Raw genomic sequence first — 15,500 nt, forward strand, 5'->3', positions numbered from 1 at the left:
AATAAATTTAAAACAGTGTAGGCTACCCCCAGATCTTTACGTTGCTTCAGTAAAATTTCTATCTTTGCTGTAAACCGAAGTGGACAATAAAGATGTAATGTATTGCTTTCTGATGCACCTGCTTTCTGAGTATGGTAAACTGCGGACAAAAATATATAATACTTGACTATACACCCACTCATTTTTATGCTCAGTTTCTTCAAACATCCCAATAGGCTACAGTTAGCACAGGAAACTGATGACAGCTTTGTGAATAAATGTATTTTACCTTTCAGTCAAAAAAATGTCCATCTACACATAATTCTAAAATACAAACTTCATGCTAACTGGAATGTACACAACTGCAACTAATGTGTTTTTTACCCACTGAAATTATAGCCTTAGTTGCTTGCTCAGCATAAAACACCAATCCCTCCCAACATTGAAGTTATCCCTGCTGAATTGTTTATGCTTAGCTATTTACAGGCAGAATGTCCATCCATAGTCATGGTGACATTTAAACATATTGCAAAACCCATATGCCTGATAAACAGTGGCATATTTTGTTCTGTTCATCTGCCCTCAAAATGTACAGTATAAATGTTTGTATATCACAAAGTGTGTGAAAGGATCACATATGATTTATAAAAGTTAAGCAAGTTATACAAGTATTCAGTATTTTCAGCATATAAATATAAATTTACATAAACATATATTAAAACTAGGATTCTGTTCTTCAACAGTAAACACCTGTTTTGCATGCTTGCGAGTGCATGTGTGAGCATGCACACATGAAGATCAGAATATACAATAAGTTTGTTTACAGCCACATGCAAATGTTTTAATAATGTTTATCATGCGTTCTCCACAGTTAGGGAGAAGAGTTGGGGCATAAACTTTTTACTAAATCTGCCTGCTGTTATGGTACAAGCATCTTCCAAAGGTAGGGTCAAACATATCAACTAAATTTTCATTTGTTTGAATTAGAATTCTTGCTTGACAGCCACATCTTACGTCCATATACATTAGCGTGCCTGAGATAAATGTAAATCTTGAGAAAATATATCTGTTTTTAGGAAGTATACAGTTCCGTATAAAAACCTTCCATGGCATGATACCCAACAACATCCATGTTACTAAACATAATTTTTGATTCCTTTCTGCACACACATGTACTCATAAGACATTGTTTTCAAAATATTTTGAACCACCGTAGGCACATGCATTCCACAGATCAGTTTCACCAGTGTATATTTCCCCGTCTGAACATTTATTAAAATCTTGTATTACAAAATTCTCCCTCCCCATGCTATGCTTTATTTCTGGACTTTGTTATAAATGGGTTTTATTTTGGCACAGCAAACTACTTGTTCTCTAAGCTCAAGTCAAAGGAAGGACCATAGGTCAAGAAAGATGTTTCAAACTGAGTCACTGGATAATGGACAGAAAAGGAAAAGAGACAAGCTTCAGACTAACCAGCATCAGGGTTTGTCAGATTGTCATATTTCTAAATATTGTATAAACATCAGACAAAATGATGCCATTGGTCAATAAGTAAAAAAACCACAGATGATTTCTTAAATGGTATTTATTCTTTTTTGAATTTTAAAAATTCTGATACTTCAGCTCTGTTCTTTAGGTATCCAACCCAGCAATCAATTTGTGAGAAATATTTCTCTTTGAATCAGTTTATGTCCATGTTTAACACATCGGACCAAAAGCACAAATGATAATATATTAGATCTGCATCCATCAATGCAGGCATATATGGATCTCTATCTAATCTGAGATGTTTCAAGAAGACAAAACCTGTTATTTACAGAATGCACACCACGAAAACCAACCTATTTTAATAAACGTTTTGGTTAAAATTCTGCAACCTGTTGATGTGATTTCTAAAACTTAAAAGTGTAAATTAGTGATAGAAATATATAAAATTTATAATAAAACAGAAACAATGACAATGAAAGTGGAGTATGCCAGATGAAATGTAAACTTGAGTGATTTTCTAAGTTTATGTTTTATGGGGTGGAAATTATAAGATTATGTGGCTATACAGGTAACCAAGGCTTTCTGCTGTCATGATTAAATGTGCCAATGACTGAAGATAAAACAAAGGGTATGGCATTAAAAAGAGGTCCTGATGACTGGCACATAATCTGATGTTAAGTTTGTAATGGAAGAGGGTTTTTTTTTTTAACTTTAAAATAAAGCAATAATACCATGTCTTAACAGATTACAAAAGCGAGTACCATTTTAGGTTTTCACAGTATTGTATGCAAATATCCTTTTTACACTTGGAAAAAAAAGCATGTTTCAAAAAAACAAAACACTTGCAGATCAGAATTGAAAAATTAGCCATGCAAAAGCTCTGTTATCATTTCTTTGTTTACATTGTCTTTCTCTTACAGGTGATCTTCCCCTTTCTCATTCATCACAGAGTTGTAGATGTAACTGGATGCAGGCCATGCACAAACACAGTAGGTTGAAGATTACTAGTCAGGACCTCCAGTTGAGACAGATATTTAGAGTAGCCACTGACTTCAGCAGGGGCTTGGGCAGATACAGGAAAGATACTGCTGTACTAGTGGAGTTGTTCACCATGACTTCATTCATGGCCTTGACAAAGTTTTCAGGCATCTGAAAATAAAGAATAGTTCATGGAAAATGTGAAAAATAGTCAGGAAGCAAATCAGGTTTCAGGACAAACTGGTCGAATTAATTTATTATTTACCTCAAGTAGCTGATCTGTCTTTCTATGACATGACCATTTATGGCTTGGTCCTCAGTTGTTGACAATTATGATATTACAATCTTAATATCATAATACCTTCTGGTATAAGTGACTATGAATTAAAGTCGTTAACTCTGTGGGAAGAAATTGACAGCTTTCTAACAGTGAAAACCTAAACGATTTTCTGAATTCATTGATATTTGCTGTATGCTTCAAGTACCAGAATTTTTCATTTGCAACGAATGGATGATCTCACCTCTCTGTACTCCTGCATTTTGGCTCCACTTTCATCCTCACTATTGTCTGCATTTCCATCCTGCATGTACTGCTGAAGGTGGTCCCAAGATATGAGTTGTACACGAGCTAAGATGCGGAGTTGCCTCAGAAACATATCTAGCTTCTGTTCCTTTTGTGGTGCATTTTCCTTTTCTGCATTGACCATCAAGAACACACGCAATGTTGTGCGAGACCGCCAAGTGGGCACCATGTTTAGAATACAGGCCAACTGGACAACAATAAACAATGAACAAAGAACTTTTTATAACAGTTCTCAAAATTGCCTTACTATATCTGTTGTGAGCAGAGAGCATAAATATGACAAAGGGTTTAAAAAGAAATTTCATGTTTTCAAAATTTCTGTTATTATGCTGCAACATTCATTTCTTGCATTAACAGGTACATTTTACAAAACAAACATTCGCATTTCAATTGTCTTAGGCACAAACGAATAATGGAAAAAGTTTAAATTTAGAAACAGAAGAATATATACAGAAGATGTCTCTCAATGCAAGTTCTAATGATACTAATTATGTAAAATACATTTACTGTGCAGTTGTGAGCTCACACTGCACACAAAGACTACATACAAACCAACAGTCAGCCACACAAGAAACTTAATAAGCATCAACAAACAGAGAACACTATGACAAACACTAGCAAAGTGCATGGATAAAGAACTGTGAAGTGAGCAGATGAGTATGATAAATATACAAGAGAGGTTTGAGGCTAGATTTAACATGCTCTGTATTAGTCCTGATTACTGAAATAGGGGTGCTGGGTCACATATTTGTTGCACTTCCTTGCTGATGTCATGCCTTTCTCCAGGGTTTAGAGCAGTGGTTCTCCTGCAGTTGCTTGCCTTTGACAGGGAAATGTACGCACACTGTGTTGAATAGTTTGTTTTGCTGGTGGAAGTGACTGTACTGCCTTGTGTGTATGTGGTGTGTGTGTTTTTTTTCCTAACCCTTTAATGTTAAATATTGTATTTTTCATGCGTATCTGTATGTAATGTTTTGTGTTTGTGTATTATGGAATAAACTGAGAGAAAGGGGCGGAAAATTCCAAACAGTGTGACCTGAGAAGGAAAAGGAATTTTCCCATCTGATATGTGGTACAGAGAGGAGCACAACACAAGCAGTTTGAAGAGACGGGTGGTAAGGTATTGGTAGCTCAGGCAGGTATGTTAAGCAGCTGATGTGTTACTGTTGGTATTCCAAACTCACTGTAGCACTTTTTCCCAACCATAACATCCTTCATGTCATGATGTCCCAAACTTTCTATAACCTCCCACATAAACAAAGATGTGGCTACCTGAAGCATGAAGAGGCAGGTGTTGTCAAAGAAGCTGGCAGTTTCTGGTCTGAACAAGTTGACAGGCCAGACATCAATGAAGTAGTTTGTAGATGAAGAACTGATCTGCTTTTTGTTCAACAGGTGGAAATTGCGACAAAGGCAGATGTTTTTGTGCATCTTCAGGCTGTCAACAATCAACTTCACATACTCAACGTCAGTCAAGTGGCGCTGGGAAGAACCATTTCGGGTATTTGCAAAGAATGATTCAATCTGTGCATATGTGGCACTCTCCACCTGAAATATGAACAGAATAGTGAGAAAACTTTTGTGCAGACTTATATCTGAGTTATTTTTTACAAGTCTGGTTATTAAGATTTTGACCACTTAAAACTATTTCTTAAGGACTCCCAATCAGACAATTTTTCAAATACCCTCCCAAATCCCCAAATTGGCAACATTTAATACAGAAAAAAATACCATGCATTTTTAGCACAGCTAATAATGATAACATAATGACATACAACCTACACAGTATTAGCACATATCAACAATCTTGCTTTGGCTTTAGAGAGCAGACTCATGGTTTTTTTTTTAAACAGCTCTTTTTAAATTAGTTGAAGTTAAGTACACATGGGTTTACAAAGATCACATAAAACTGTGTCAACCACACAGATAGCATTCAAACTATAGGCAAGTCAAGGGAGGGTGGGAGGAGGGAGAACCGGGGAAATAAGACAGCTAGTGAAATCTGTAGTTGTCTTCCTGAAAAAGGGAGCATAACATGCAACTCACCCCACGGAAAGGGAACAATCTTCGACCTTTCTTTGTACTGGGAAGCGTGTCTATTGGTTCCTCATTGTCATAGAACCCCAAGCAGATTGTGTTTGGTTTCATACCACCAAGACCAGAAAGGCGGACAAGTTGTTGAAAGCCCTCGCAGACACTATTTGCTAGAGTCACTTCAACGAAAGCCTTGATCTTTAAGTGGTCAACCAGCTGGATTAAAAAGGTTAAGGTTAGATGGCTTAAATGAATCTTATTGCATTTTTCTATTTCTACAGTTGCTGTTCTTGTAAACACATTGTGTAAACAACAAGGGCTAGTTGTGTATTTCTAATTTTAAACTTTTTGGCCTTTAATCTATTAAGATAATCAGTTTTATAGAAGCACACTGCACAACACATTTTTGGAACTTTTTTTAACTAAGCAAGATAAAACTGTTTAAGCCAGACTTCTCTTCCCATCAGCATATTTTTCATATGTACTTTTGCAACATCTAAATGGCACAGAAGGGATTCTTAACAATTGTTTCCAGATTTGCTTCTTTAAAACAGTTCTAGAAACATGTGCAATTGGCCCTAGAAATCTAGTTTTCTTTCTGATCAATGAGCGATAAAAATAAATGTTAATATACAGATCATGATAAAAATGGTCATATGGTGCTACAACTTAGTTTGCACCTTCAGCCACTGGGGTGTAATTTCATTCACTGGATCTGCTTGAAATTCCTCCAGCTTTCCAGTCCTGACGTGACCAATAACATAAAGGCCGCTCTTCTTGATGTCATTAATGAAGTCCATCAAGTGACAGGAGTGGCGAGGGTTGGCTACCATAAGGAGGATCTGAGGTCGCCAGTATTTGACATGCGACTTGCGTGGGTCCAACATAAGCAGATATTTGCGTACCTGAGCAATAAAGCAATAAACTCACAGAGAGATCATGGATGCTTCAAAAAGTTATTATGGTCTGCATTAAAATGACACGAAATTAAAATTTTAAAAATGATATTTACTATTTCACTATTAACTCGTATTATTTTTTACACACATACTCTCTCTCACTCATACCTTCTTGCTCACTTGGCAAGTAGACATGCTTTTGATTATGCAAGTTTAAGCAAACCGTAATGAGTTAAGGATTTTCTCAATCTCTTTAACAAAGCTGAAGGCACATGTTATCAAAAGACAATTAATTACTTCTTTTAATTTAATAAAAACAGAAAACGAAATCAGTCAGCCATTTCCCTAAAAAAATTGTACTTCAGTAAGGCCATGAAAATGCCTTTATGTTTCTACTAACCTGATGGAAGATAAGAGCCTGTGAGATTGAGCCCCATACAGAGGGCATGGAGCGAAAATGCAGAAGAATGACAAAAACAAGCATTATCACAAGTGCGATGGATGTGTAAATAGCACTGATCAGGAAGCACATGATCATGCAGCCAATAAGCCCCAGACTGCAGGTGTGCCATGAAAAGTATCGGAATGTTGGCCTGGAAAAAAAAAAAAATTAGTAAGTTGGATAGACAGTTATAATAGTTGTGGATACTAAGAGTAAAGCTTTAAAGCAGCATACAGTCAAAAGATTAGATACATACCTGAAGTTTGGTGCTGAGGCAAGCTCTAGTCCAAGGCATGCAAGGTTGGTTGAGGCATAGGCTAGCAGGAAGAAGACAGAAGTCACTGGAGCAATAGCATTTAGCGATCCCACCAGAAGCACAAGCTGCAGCATTGAACACAAAAAATTTCAATTCAAAAATATGATTCTTGACAGCAAAAAATCTAAATGTTATCTAATGACAAAGCATTGATATGTTTTTTTACAATGCTAATTTGTTGCATGCTACTTGATATAAGAGCATTTTAAATATAGCCAGTGGCCTCAAAAGTAACAATCTTGTAAGCATTAAAATGTGTTTAACACCCACTCTCCTTGCCCAAGAAAAAAGCTTACCAAGGAACATGAAACTTACAAAACACATTTATTTGTGCCCAACACTAAAACCTGGCAAAGGTTACTGACTGTTGATCCCTAAATAAAGTGTTAAACATACCTGTACCAAAATCCAGGTAATGAGGACGGACATGTAAGGATTCCCGGACTTTGTGGTGATGGTTGCAGGCTTTAAGAATATTCCTGAGGATAAAATTATGTTATGCTCTAATATGAAATCATCAGAAAAAGGTTCTATATAAATATGATGGCACAGCAGATTCCTCATGATTTTGAAGAACCAATCAATACCGATAACAATTATTGTATGATAAACTATATATAACTCCTTACAGATTTTAAGACTTAAGTTTATGAATCTTTTAAGTGCACATATAAAGTATGTAAGAATTTGTTTTATGTTTGTAAAATATCAGTGTCATTTGCAATTTTCTCATGCTTACATCCAGCCTTTCCTCTTTGTTAATGTTATATCTGATGTGGGATGCACAAATCTTTATATCTTCAGTAAGGCAGGAACATAGGTTCGTAAGTACTTACCAAACAAATGGTCATTTGCTAAAGCTTCTAGCACTCTAGATCCTCCAATCAGGTTGCCTAGAGCAGCTGACAAAGTTGCAGCAAATATGCCAGCAACCACCAGTGGTGGAGCAAAGTTGATTTTTTGTAGAAATACATAATCATTGATCAGCAGGAATCTGGAAAAAGTGTTTATTATAAGCAAATTATCATATGACCTCAAAATTTATTGTATGCAAATTTCCATATGACCTAAAAATTCACAGATGTCATTTTATACAGACCAGAACAGTTAGTTTCAGTTATTTCTATATCAAACACAACAATTAGTAACTGTTCATCAACACATACTTCTTCATACATCTTTTCTGATGTTACCTCAAGCTAACAATAAATCTATTTCTGCATTGTCAATAGTGACAAAAAAACAACAACAAAACAACAAAAAAACCAATAGCTGAAACCACTAAAATCATCCCATAAAATGGTAATTGACAGATGTGCAAAGGACATCTGGTGAGCATGTATTAGGTGCTTATTTGGTAACAGGTGCTTTCGCTACAGTTCCAGAAAGGAACCTCTCTGCAACCACGAGTAATGCTAATAATAATAGATACAAAATTTGTAAAGTGCATACTTACATTCTTAAAGAATATGCTTTAGCACTTAAGAACTAATTTTAGTTGTAACATGCCAAATCCCTATAAAGGCTCAAAGTGAACAAATACACTCTATACAGCACAAAGCACAGACACGTATATAATTCTAGTTATCTGCTCAATCAAACTTTAGCCAAAAGCTTTGCAGAAAAAGCTGCTGCTTTAAGAGTGAGTGAGGGGGCTGATAAGTATGAAGGAAAAGAATACCAAATATCTGGTAGCTTAAGCTGAAAGTAAAGAAAGGGATAGCTAAGTAGTTAGACCCCTTGTGGCACAAGAACACTTCCCAAAATTGACACAGCTGTTGGAAATTGGTATCCTATACCAATGAGGGCTTAGGAATATAAGGTAGCATGAGAAAGATGGGCACTGCCCTAGCAAAAAGATGGCTGTGAGAAAACTGGTCTTTAATACCACACTCCCCAAAAAGGTTTAGGGGACAACTTTTACCTTATCTTTTTACTGAAAGGACCTTATGCCCAGTGTCCAATGCTCCCCTTTGCTCAAAGGTAGGAAAAGAAGTTTTCACTAACTTCATAAAATGTCAGTACTCTATGCAGTAGTTAAGTGTTTTCCATTTATTTAATGTTCAACTGATAAAGAAGAGGGGGCAGAATGAATCACTTAATCATTGTTGATACATTACTGAGCAAAGCATAAATCTGAAATCTATCTCACCTGGAGCAGGAGCCACTGAGCAAGATGATCATAATTACGTAGGTGGTGAAAGTAAAGGCAACAGCTGACAGAGTTCCTTTTGGAATAGACTTGCTTGGGTCTTTCAACTCTCCTGTCATTTAAAAAAAAATTGATCAGTTACAGGCTACAGCATTACAGACAAGTCACTGCAATAATTCCCCCACCCACCCAACTCAGTACAACAAAAACAGGGAAGGTGTTGTCAATATATTGTCAATAGGGCCATTCTTCAGTGTTTTGTTAAACCAGGTATGGAGACATTTTCAAAATAATAATGGCCAGCTAACAGTTTATAAAAACACCAGTCACAAAAATTCATGCAACTCAGAAATAAAAATAAAGCATCATGAACAGTACTGCTGCATGTCTGAGTCCCAATGTGATTCAGCTGTTCGGAAGCCTTCAACTAAATTGCCACGCAAGGGTATAATGACATAAGAGCAACCCTATTTTGTACCCACCTGACATGTTGGCACCATTCATGATGCCAGTAACACTGCTGAAGAGAATGGCAAACACAGTAGCAAAGTTCATTTGGTTGCCGGAAGAGTAGTCTACTGTGTAGTTGGCTGCAAAACCACAAAAAGTGACTGCACATTTAGCATGATCTAATCAAATATTCCCACACTAATCAGCAAGCATTTGTGAAATTGTTTACAATGTGGGAGTGGTGCATTATCTCCCTTGCTACAATTCCAATATCCCATGCACACACACATAGCAGGCCTCATCACACGTCATCAGTCTGCATATGATGCAAACAATAATTCTTAACACTTCATATGAACGCTAATCATTGTCTTTTCTGGTAATATTTAAAATTAATGTTTGAAATAACAGTGATTATCTTCCAGATTCATAAACTTAAAAATTTTTTTAACAACATATATAAATAAGGATTTAAACTATGTTACTCTGCACATACCATAGAGATTATCACGAAAGGTTTCAAGACGTAGACCTGTATAATTGGCCATGTGGGTAACGTTTGTGTCATTAGTATTTACCCAAATTATTTTATTATCTTTGGGTATGTCAATGCTTATAACTTTGTTCTTGGCAAAAATGCTGATGAAAACTGACACCGTCGTTACAACTACCACCTGAAACAAATCAGTTTTCAATAAACTGTAAACATGGTAAATTAAGCCTGCAGACAATGTGTACCCTAAAATAAAATGTTAAGAGACAGATATGACAAAGAAAGGAATTTAGGCATCTAGAGTATGCCAACAAAGCTAGTGCACAATCAGTATCTTGTATATTCTACCAGGTTCAACTCTTTCCTCCAGTCTTGGGGCAAGGAGACACTAAAAACATTTTTTAGAAGAAAAGGAAAAAAAAAAAAAACTAGGGACAGAGAAACAAGGAGCATGAGTGAGTCAAAACTTGAAGCTTTCTAGTATTTCTCTACCTAAACCAACAAAATGTTGAGAGCATTTATTTTCTTACCAGCTGATCAATTTCTGGAAAGAAGACTACTTGGTTGCTAGCAGCCTCACTTACAGTACAAAATATTTCTTCATTTAAGCTATACAGGAGAATTTATTTATTGTTTAATATAAAAGAACTGCATATTACTGCTAGTAAGGAATCAAATGAACATTTTTCAAGATCCATATCTATTAAAAAGTACAGCACAACAAGAACGATGCTCGTGAGCTTTCTTTTACCAAAAGAATGAGAGCTGAAGTGCGAGCAAACATTGCCCCGCCAATAATGCAGATAACCAGGCAGAAAAAAGTGAGGCTGAAGCATACAGGTAGATCCACCACTGGCTGCCATCTGGCAATCCTTCCCAGGCCGCGTGAAAGATCCTGAAATAAGTAGAAGGTAAGTTTCCATCATTTTAATATTTCTACATCTGAACTACTTTATTGCTCACACTTTTCCACTTTTACCACTGAATAAAAAAGTACATCAGACCACACAAAACAGAGAAAGTGTGAAACGTTTAAGAAAGTAAAACTCAAGCACAAGGTTTTGGTCAAAATGTCATAAAACAAAACAAAAAAGAAATCCCCAACAAAACTAAAAGAAATGGATAGAAGAAATTACAAAAAAAGACCTAAGAGGTGTAAAGTGAAAAAAATACCTCCAACTCCAAAATTCTGAGTGACACCTTCCACAAAGCCACTGATGTATAATGCGCAGGCAAACACATTAGCAACAAAGAACAGGGCACCTATACTGCCACCAAACTCTGGACCCAGGGCACGGCTGATCATATCTGGAAGTCTCAGTCAAGGGCAGATAGGCAAAATACAACTATAGTGAATAATTATAATTCACGAAAAGACAAATAATGACGCATACTATTCCACTCATTTTTGAGTTTTCATCTGTCTGTGCACCAGTTCATGTTTGCCATAGTGTCATCCATTAGCTGATGCTAATAGCTCTTGTATGGCTGACTGTTGGATCGTTTATACTCTTTAATGTGAAGTACATTGAGCTCACATCAACAAGAGCTAATTTTCTTTTAAAATTTGATTATTATTAAAAAAAAACCCTAATCATCTTTGGCAATGCGTGCAGTTGTGTGCACCTGTGTGTTGTACATGGTGGGTTAAGATTATGGGAAGTGTTAACCACACCAACTAAAGAGCGAAAAAGAATCTAGGTGGCATTTTGTGGTGGGACTGAAAAACTGATCGAGGAAAATTTTGGTTGGAAGCAAGGATCTCTCCTTGTCATACGTAGGTATCAATACACACATGTTTAGCTCCTCAGTTTCCATTAATGACAGCACTGTGTATTAGAAAAAGTGTATATGTACACAAGAGAAATAAATTTTCACACATACATGATTACGCAGACAAAATTTTCAAGTACCACTTGAAGGATACAATAGGCACCACCTCCCTCTATAGCACCATTTGTAGAGATGGCACAAATAGAAAGTACAGTCAGGACCAAGATGAGATAGGCAAGGATCAGCTGGGCAAGAGATTGCAACAGTCCTGCTTGTCCTACAACAAAGCCTGCAACCAAAGACTCCATATAAATACTACTGGTTTAAATATAACTCTGAAACTTCTAGTATCATTAATTCAAATGCCTGAGTGTAATTAAATCAAACTATGAATACAATTTGTACACAAATTTATATCTGCTTTGTGATCTTTTCCAAAAATGCAACAGGAAACAACACAATACACTGAAGAGGCAACTGTGCAACAGAAATTATGACCAAGTAGCCACTGAGCTTATGGTCGACAGTTAAACTATTAAACCTAAAGAAGTCCTCTCAGTCTGGCTCCTTACACGAAGTCCAGGATTCATTTGGAAATAAACATCTTAGCCCTCAAACATTTTAAACCAGTCATACCATATCTGTTTGAATTGTGGAAAAATATGACAAAATATTTTCTAACATTATGAATCATTGTGCCCTACACTCAGTTTCAAAAGTAATTAGAACAGGAAGAAATTCATGTAATAATGCAATATATTATTGAACTGCACAAGTGAAGGTTCATGTCTGAAGGATTTAATCACATGTATGCAGGAATAATTGTTTCTTCACAACAGCTTCCCTCTAAGACTAAAAACCCACTGACAAAATGACAAGTGGTGTATTTATAGATACATGTGTTTGGTTGTGCATGAATAACACCTTACCACCTCTTTGTCATCCCCACAAACTATTTGCTACCCAGCTAAAGGGACTTATTGGAGGATCTCTTAATGTTCACCCAAAAGCATTAATAACACAGTTTAACACAGTTCTGCATGAATTTATCATGGATCAGCACACAGCTGATGTCCAGACTCTCCAAAGGTAAGATTGCTCTGAATGTTGCCGCTGCTTTAGTGTTTGTCCAGAACGTTTCTGCGGCCAGTTCTAACAACTTCCAACAAGGTCCAGCTGGTGACCGATGCACTTGTCTGTAAATGAATACAATGTTCTCAAAAGGTGGTTCAGGTGTGATGGGTGACGTCACACCCTACTGGCTGCTACCCGCCAGTTCAGGCGCCCCAGCAAACAAAAGGCGGAAGTGGGCGGTGGCCTGGCTGAAAAGAAATTGGGTCAGCCGTGTGCGACCTGTCAAAAGCCAGGCTGTCCACAAAACTTGACGTTTTCTCGCCATACACTAACACAATCGAAAATAACTAGTGATTGTTGATGAAACCTTTTGTTTGGAGTGCTAGTTTTGGTTTGGAAAGAAAATCTATACACCGAGAGCTGGCTGTTAAAGTTTCACAAAATAATACTTTTTAAGAAAACTTTAAAGAACTAAAACAATAACTGCTTAACAGATATGCTGAGATTAAAAATATTTTTTGAGAAAACAACATTGCAACATAAAAGGATAGAATTTAAGAAGGAAGAAAATAAAGTAATAAAAATGACAACAATATTTTAGAGTGCCCCATTTTGAATTGCACTAGGCAACCAGCACCACTTTCCTCTGCCAGTTCAGACAACTATGCTGTAGCTATATAGAATACAATTAAATCATTTATTGTCTAACAAGTATATGTAAGGCTGCTTTAGCATATCTACAACAGCATGCACTTTTGTGCTAAAGTGATGGAATTTTATTTTTGATGACCTTTTTCAATACCTTAATTTTTTTATGGATTACATGCAAGTGTGCACATATATGTGTGTGTATGTGCACCACATGTGCATGTTGTATGTTTAGATCTTTAGTTTGATATGGCTATATCTAAAGTTGCTTGCTAGCCTGAGGTTAGGGTTAGCTGGTTGCTAGGGACTGACAGAATAAGAAGGGGAAATAGAAATGAAAGTAAGTTATTTTCATTAATTTGTACAAGGCTGATTGCCACCAAGATGAACAAAATAAAGGATAGTTTGAGCTGCATGTGTCAGAGAAAAGATCCCCCCTCCTTCAGTATCATTGCTCCATCTGTGCAGTAAAGCAGCAAAAATAAGCTATACATTTGACATGGACAGACAGAAATACTTTAGGCAGGTATGCCAGCATCAAACTGAAAAGAGCATGAGCTGAAAATAGATTTTACAACATGCATTCTAATTTGATGTATGATTATAAGTATATAGAAAATATAACAAGATATTTCTAAGAATTTACATATGCAACTATAAGTCACTTTTGCATGTTCTTATGTCACTGTTATGCAAAACATGTATGCAAAAATATATAAACTTATATATATTATCTACACATACATAATTTCATGCAGTAGCTTAAAACATATCATGATTTACAAAAACAGTGACATTTCTTTGAATTCATGTCAACACTTGTAGTATCAGATTTGTTGTGCAAAGAGATCACAGTGGCTCTAATGATGATTCCATTTAAACATTTCACACATCTGCATGATGCAAGGGGGAGTGGAATGGGAAACGCTGACTGATCAGGTGAATCAGTTTAATGTGTACACCACACAGACCACGCGACTAATAATTAAACAGAATATCATCATTAATATCATATTGACAGCGACAACGCTTTTCCCCCTAAAACTAAATAAAATGCATAGAATAAAGTTTAAATTTGACTTTATAAAATAACCAATTCTCACCTCCGCGAAGATACAGGCAGGTACTGAACATCGACAGTGCGATCGGGCAAAAGACACCCATGAAGGTTTTCAGTGTTCGTCTGTTTACCGTCGGAGGAGGTGGTGCGGCGAATTCATCTCCACTCTCTGAGTCGTCATTTACTGCAGTTGATGAGCTCAAACTTCGTGACAACTGTGTAAATCGACCTGCTTCATAAGCTTCACACATAGGCGGTGTATCGAAGCGAACAGGCAAATCCGAAGGCGGTCTTGAGCGATTGTAGCTTCGCGAGCCATTATTTGGAGCCGACGATGACAGCAACGGCGTTATTTCATCTGGCGCTGACATTGTTCGATACACATGACCTGAGCGACTCAGCCCTCCGTCTGAGTCGTTAATACTCATTTTCGTTTCACTTGATTTTAGTTATATAGTGTCAAAGTAGAACCCACACATTGGACAAATCAGCCCCAAGTAGCGGAGGTTGGTCCCACCGGAAGCACATATGGTTCACACGCATGCGCACGCAACAAAGACAAGCGCGTGCTCTTGTTTACGATTTCCGGATCTCGCGTCGTCTGCTGTGGGGACCGATCACATGCTTCTGGGTTGGGGTAGGGTGAGGTCGTTCAGTCGTCAGCTGATAGCTATTATTCATGAAAAATCCATCAGGGATGTGAGTGCTTGAACTCTTATTAGTCGACAGGCGATGACGCCTGCATGGCAAGCATTGATGCAGAATGAAAGCAGTTGGAACAAAGACCTGAAGGCGGTAGTTTTCTCGTTTAGATAACCTATATAGGTACTCTGAGAGAATGCCCCTACCCCCAAGATCTGCTGTTTTATCAGCGAAATGAAAACGTCCCAGCAGCTCTTATCGACAGCGCTAATAACCAGAGTGACAGCCATTTTATTCGACCCCCCCCCCCCCCCCTCCCTAATAATACCCAACGATACAATAAATAATAATAATTGAACACGTGATCGACCCAGTCTAAGCAGGTCAAATCCAAGTGCTCAGTGCATAACTGTTGACCTGAAATATTGCTAATCAAATAACACAGTGGAAGAAAAGTGATACGATGAGAGAAGACATACTAGCAAT

At 37.0% G+C, this 15,500-nt stretch overlaps 1 protein-coding gene across 1 annotated transcript; it reads right to left on the bottom strand.

Annotated features, from left to right (window-relative positions):
* Positions 1-239: 239 nt before the first annotated feature.
* Positions 240-14,920, bottom strand: LOC112556526 (solute carrier family 12 member 9-like). Its single transcript, XM_025225607.1, is given in 18 exon segments — positions 240-2,505; positions 2,508-2,619; positions 2,970-3,218; positions 4,304-4,579; positions 5,078-5,281; positions 5,746-5,970; positions 6,365-6,557; positions 6,663-6,787; positions 7,119-7,201; positions 7,559-7,716; positions 8,875-8,986; positions 9,357-9,464; positions 9,821-9,998; positions 10,569-10,633; positions 10,636-10,689; positions 10,964-11,125; positions 11,745-11,879; positions 14,416-14,920. Coding segments are annotated over 18 exon segments (2,916 nt in total). The 5' UTR covers positions 14,801-14,920; the 3' UTR covers positions 240-2,413.
* Positions 14,921-15,500: the final 580 nt, after the last annotated feature.

This window comes from Pomacea canaliculata, linkage group LG2, assembly GCF_003073045.1.
Source record: "Pomacea canaliculata isolate SZHN2017 linkage group LG2, ASM307304v1, whole genome shotgun sequence".
Taxonomy (NCBI): Eukaryota; Metazoa; Mollusca; class Gastropoda; order Architaenioglossa; family Ampullariidae; genus Pomacea; species Pomacea canaliculata.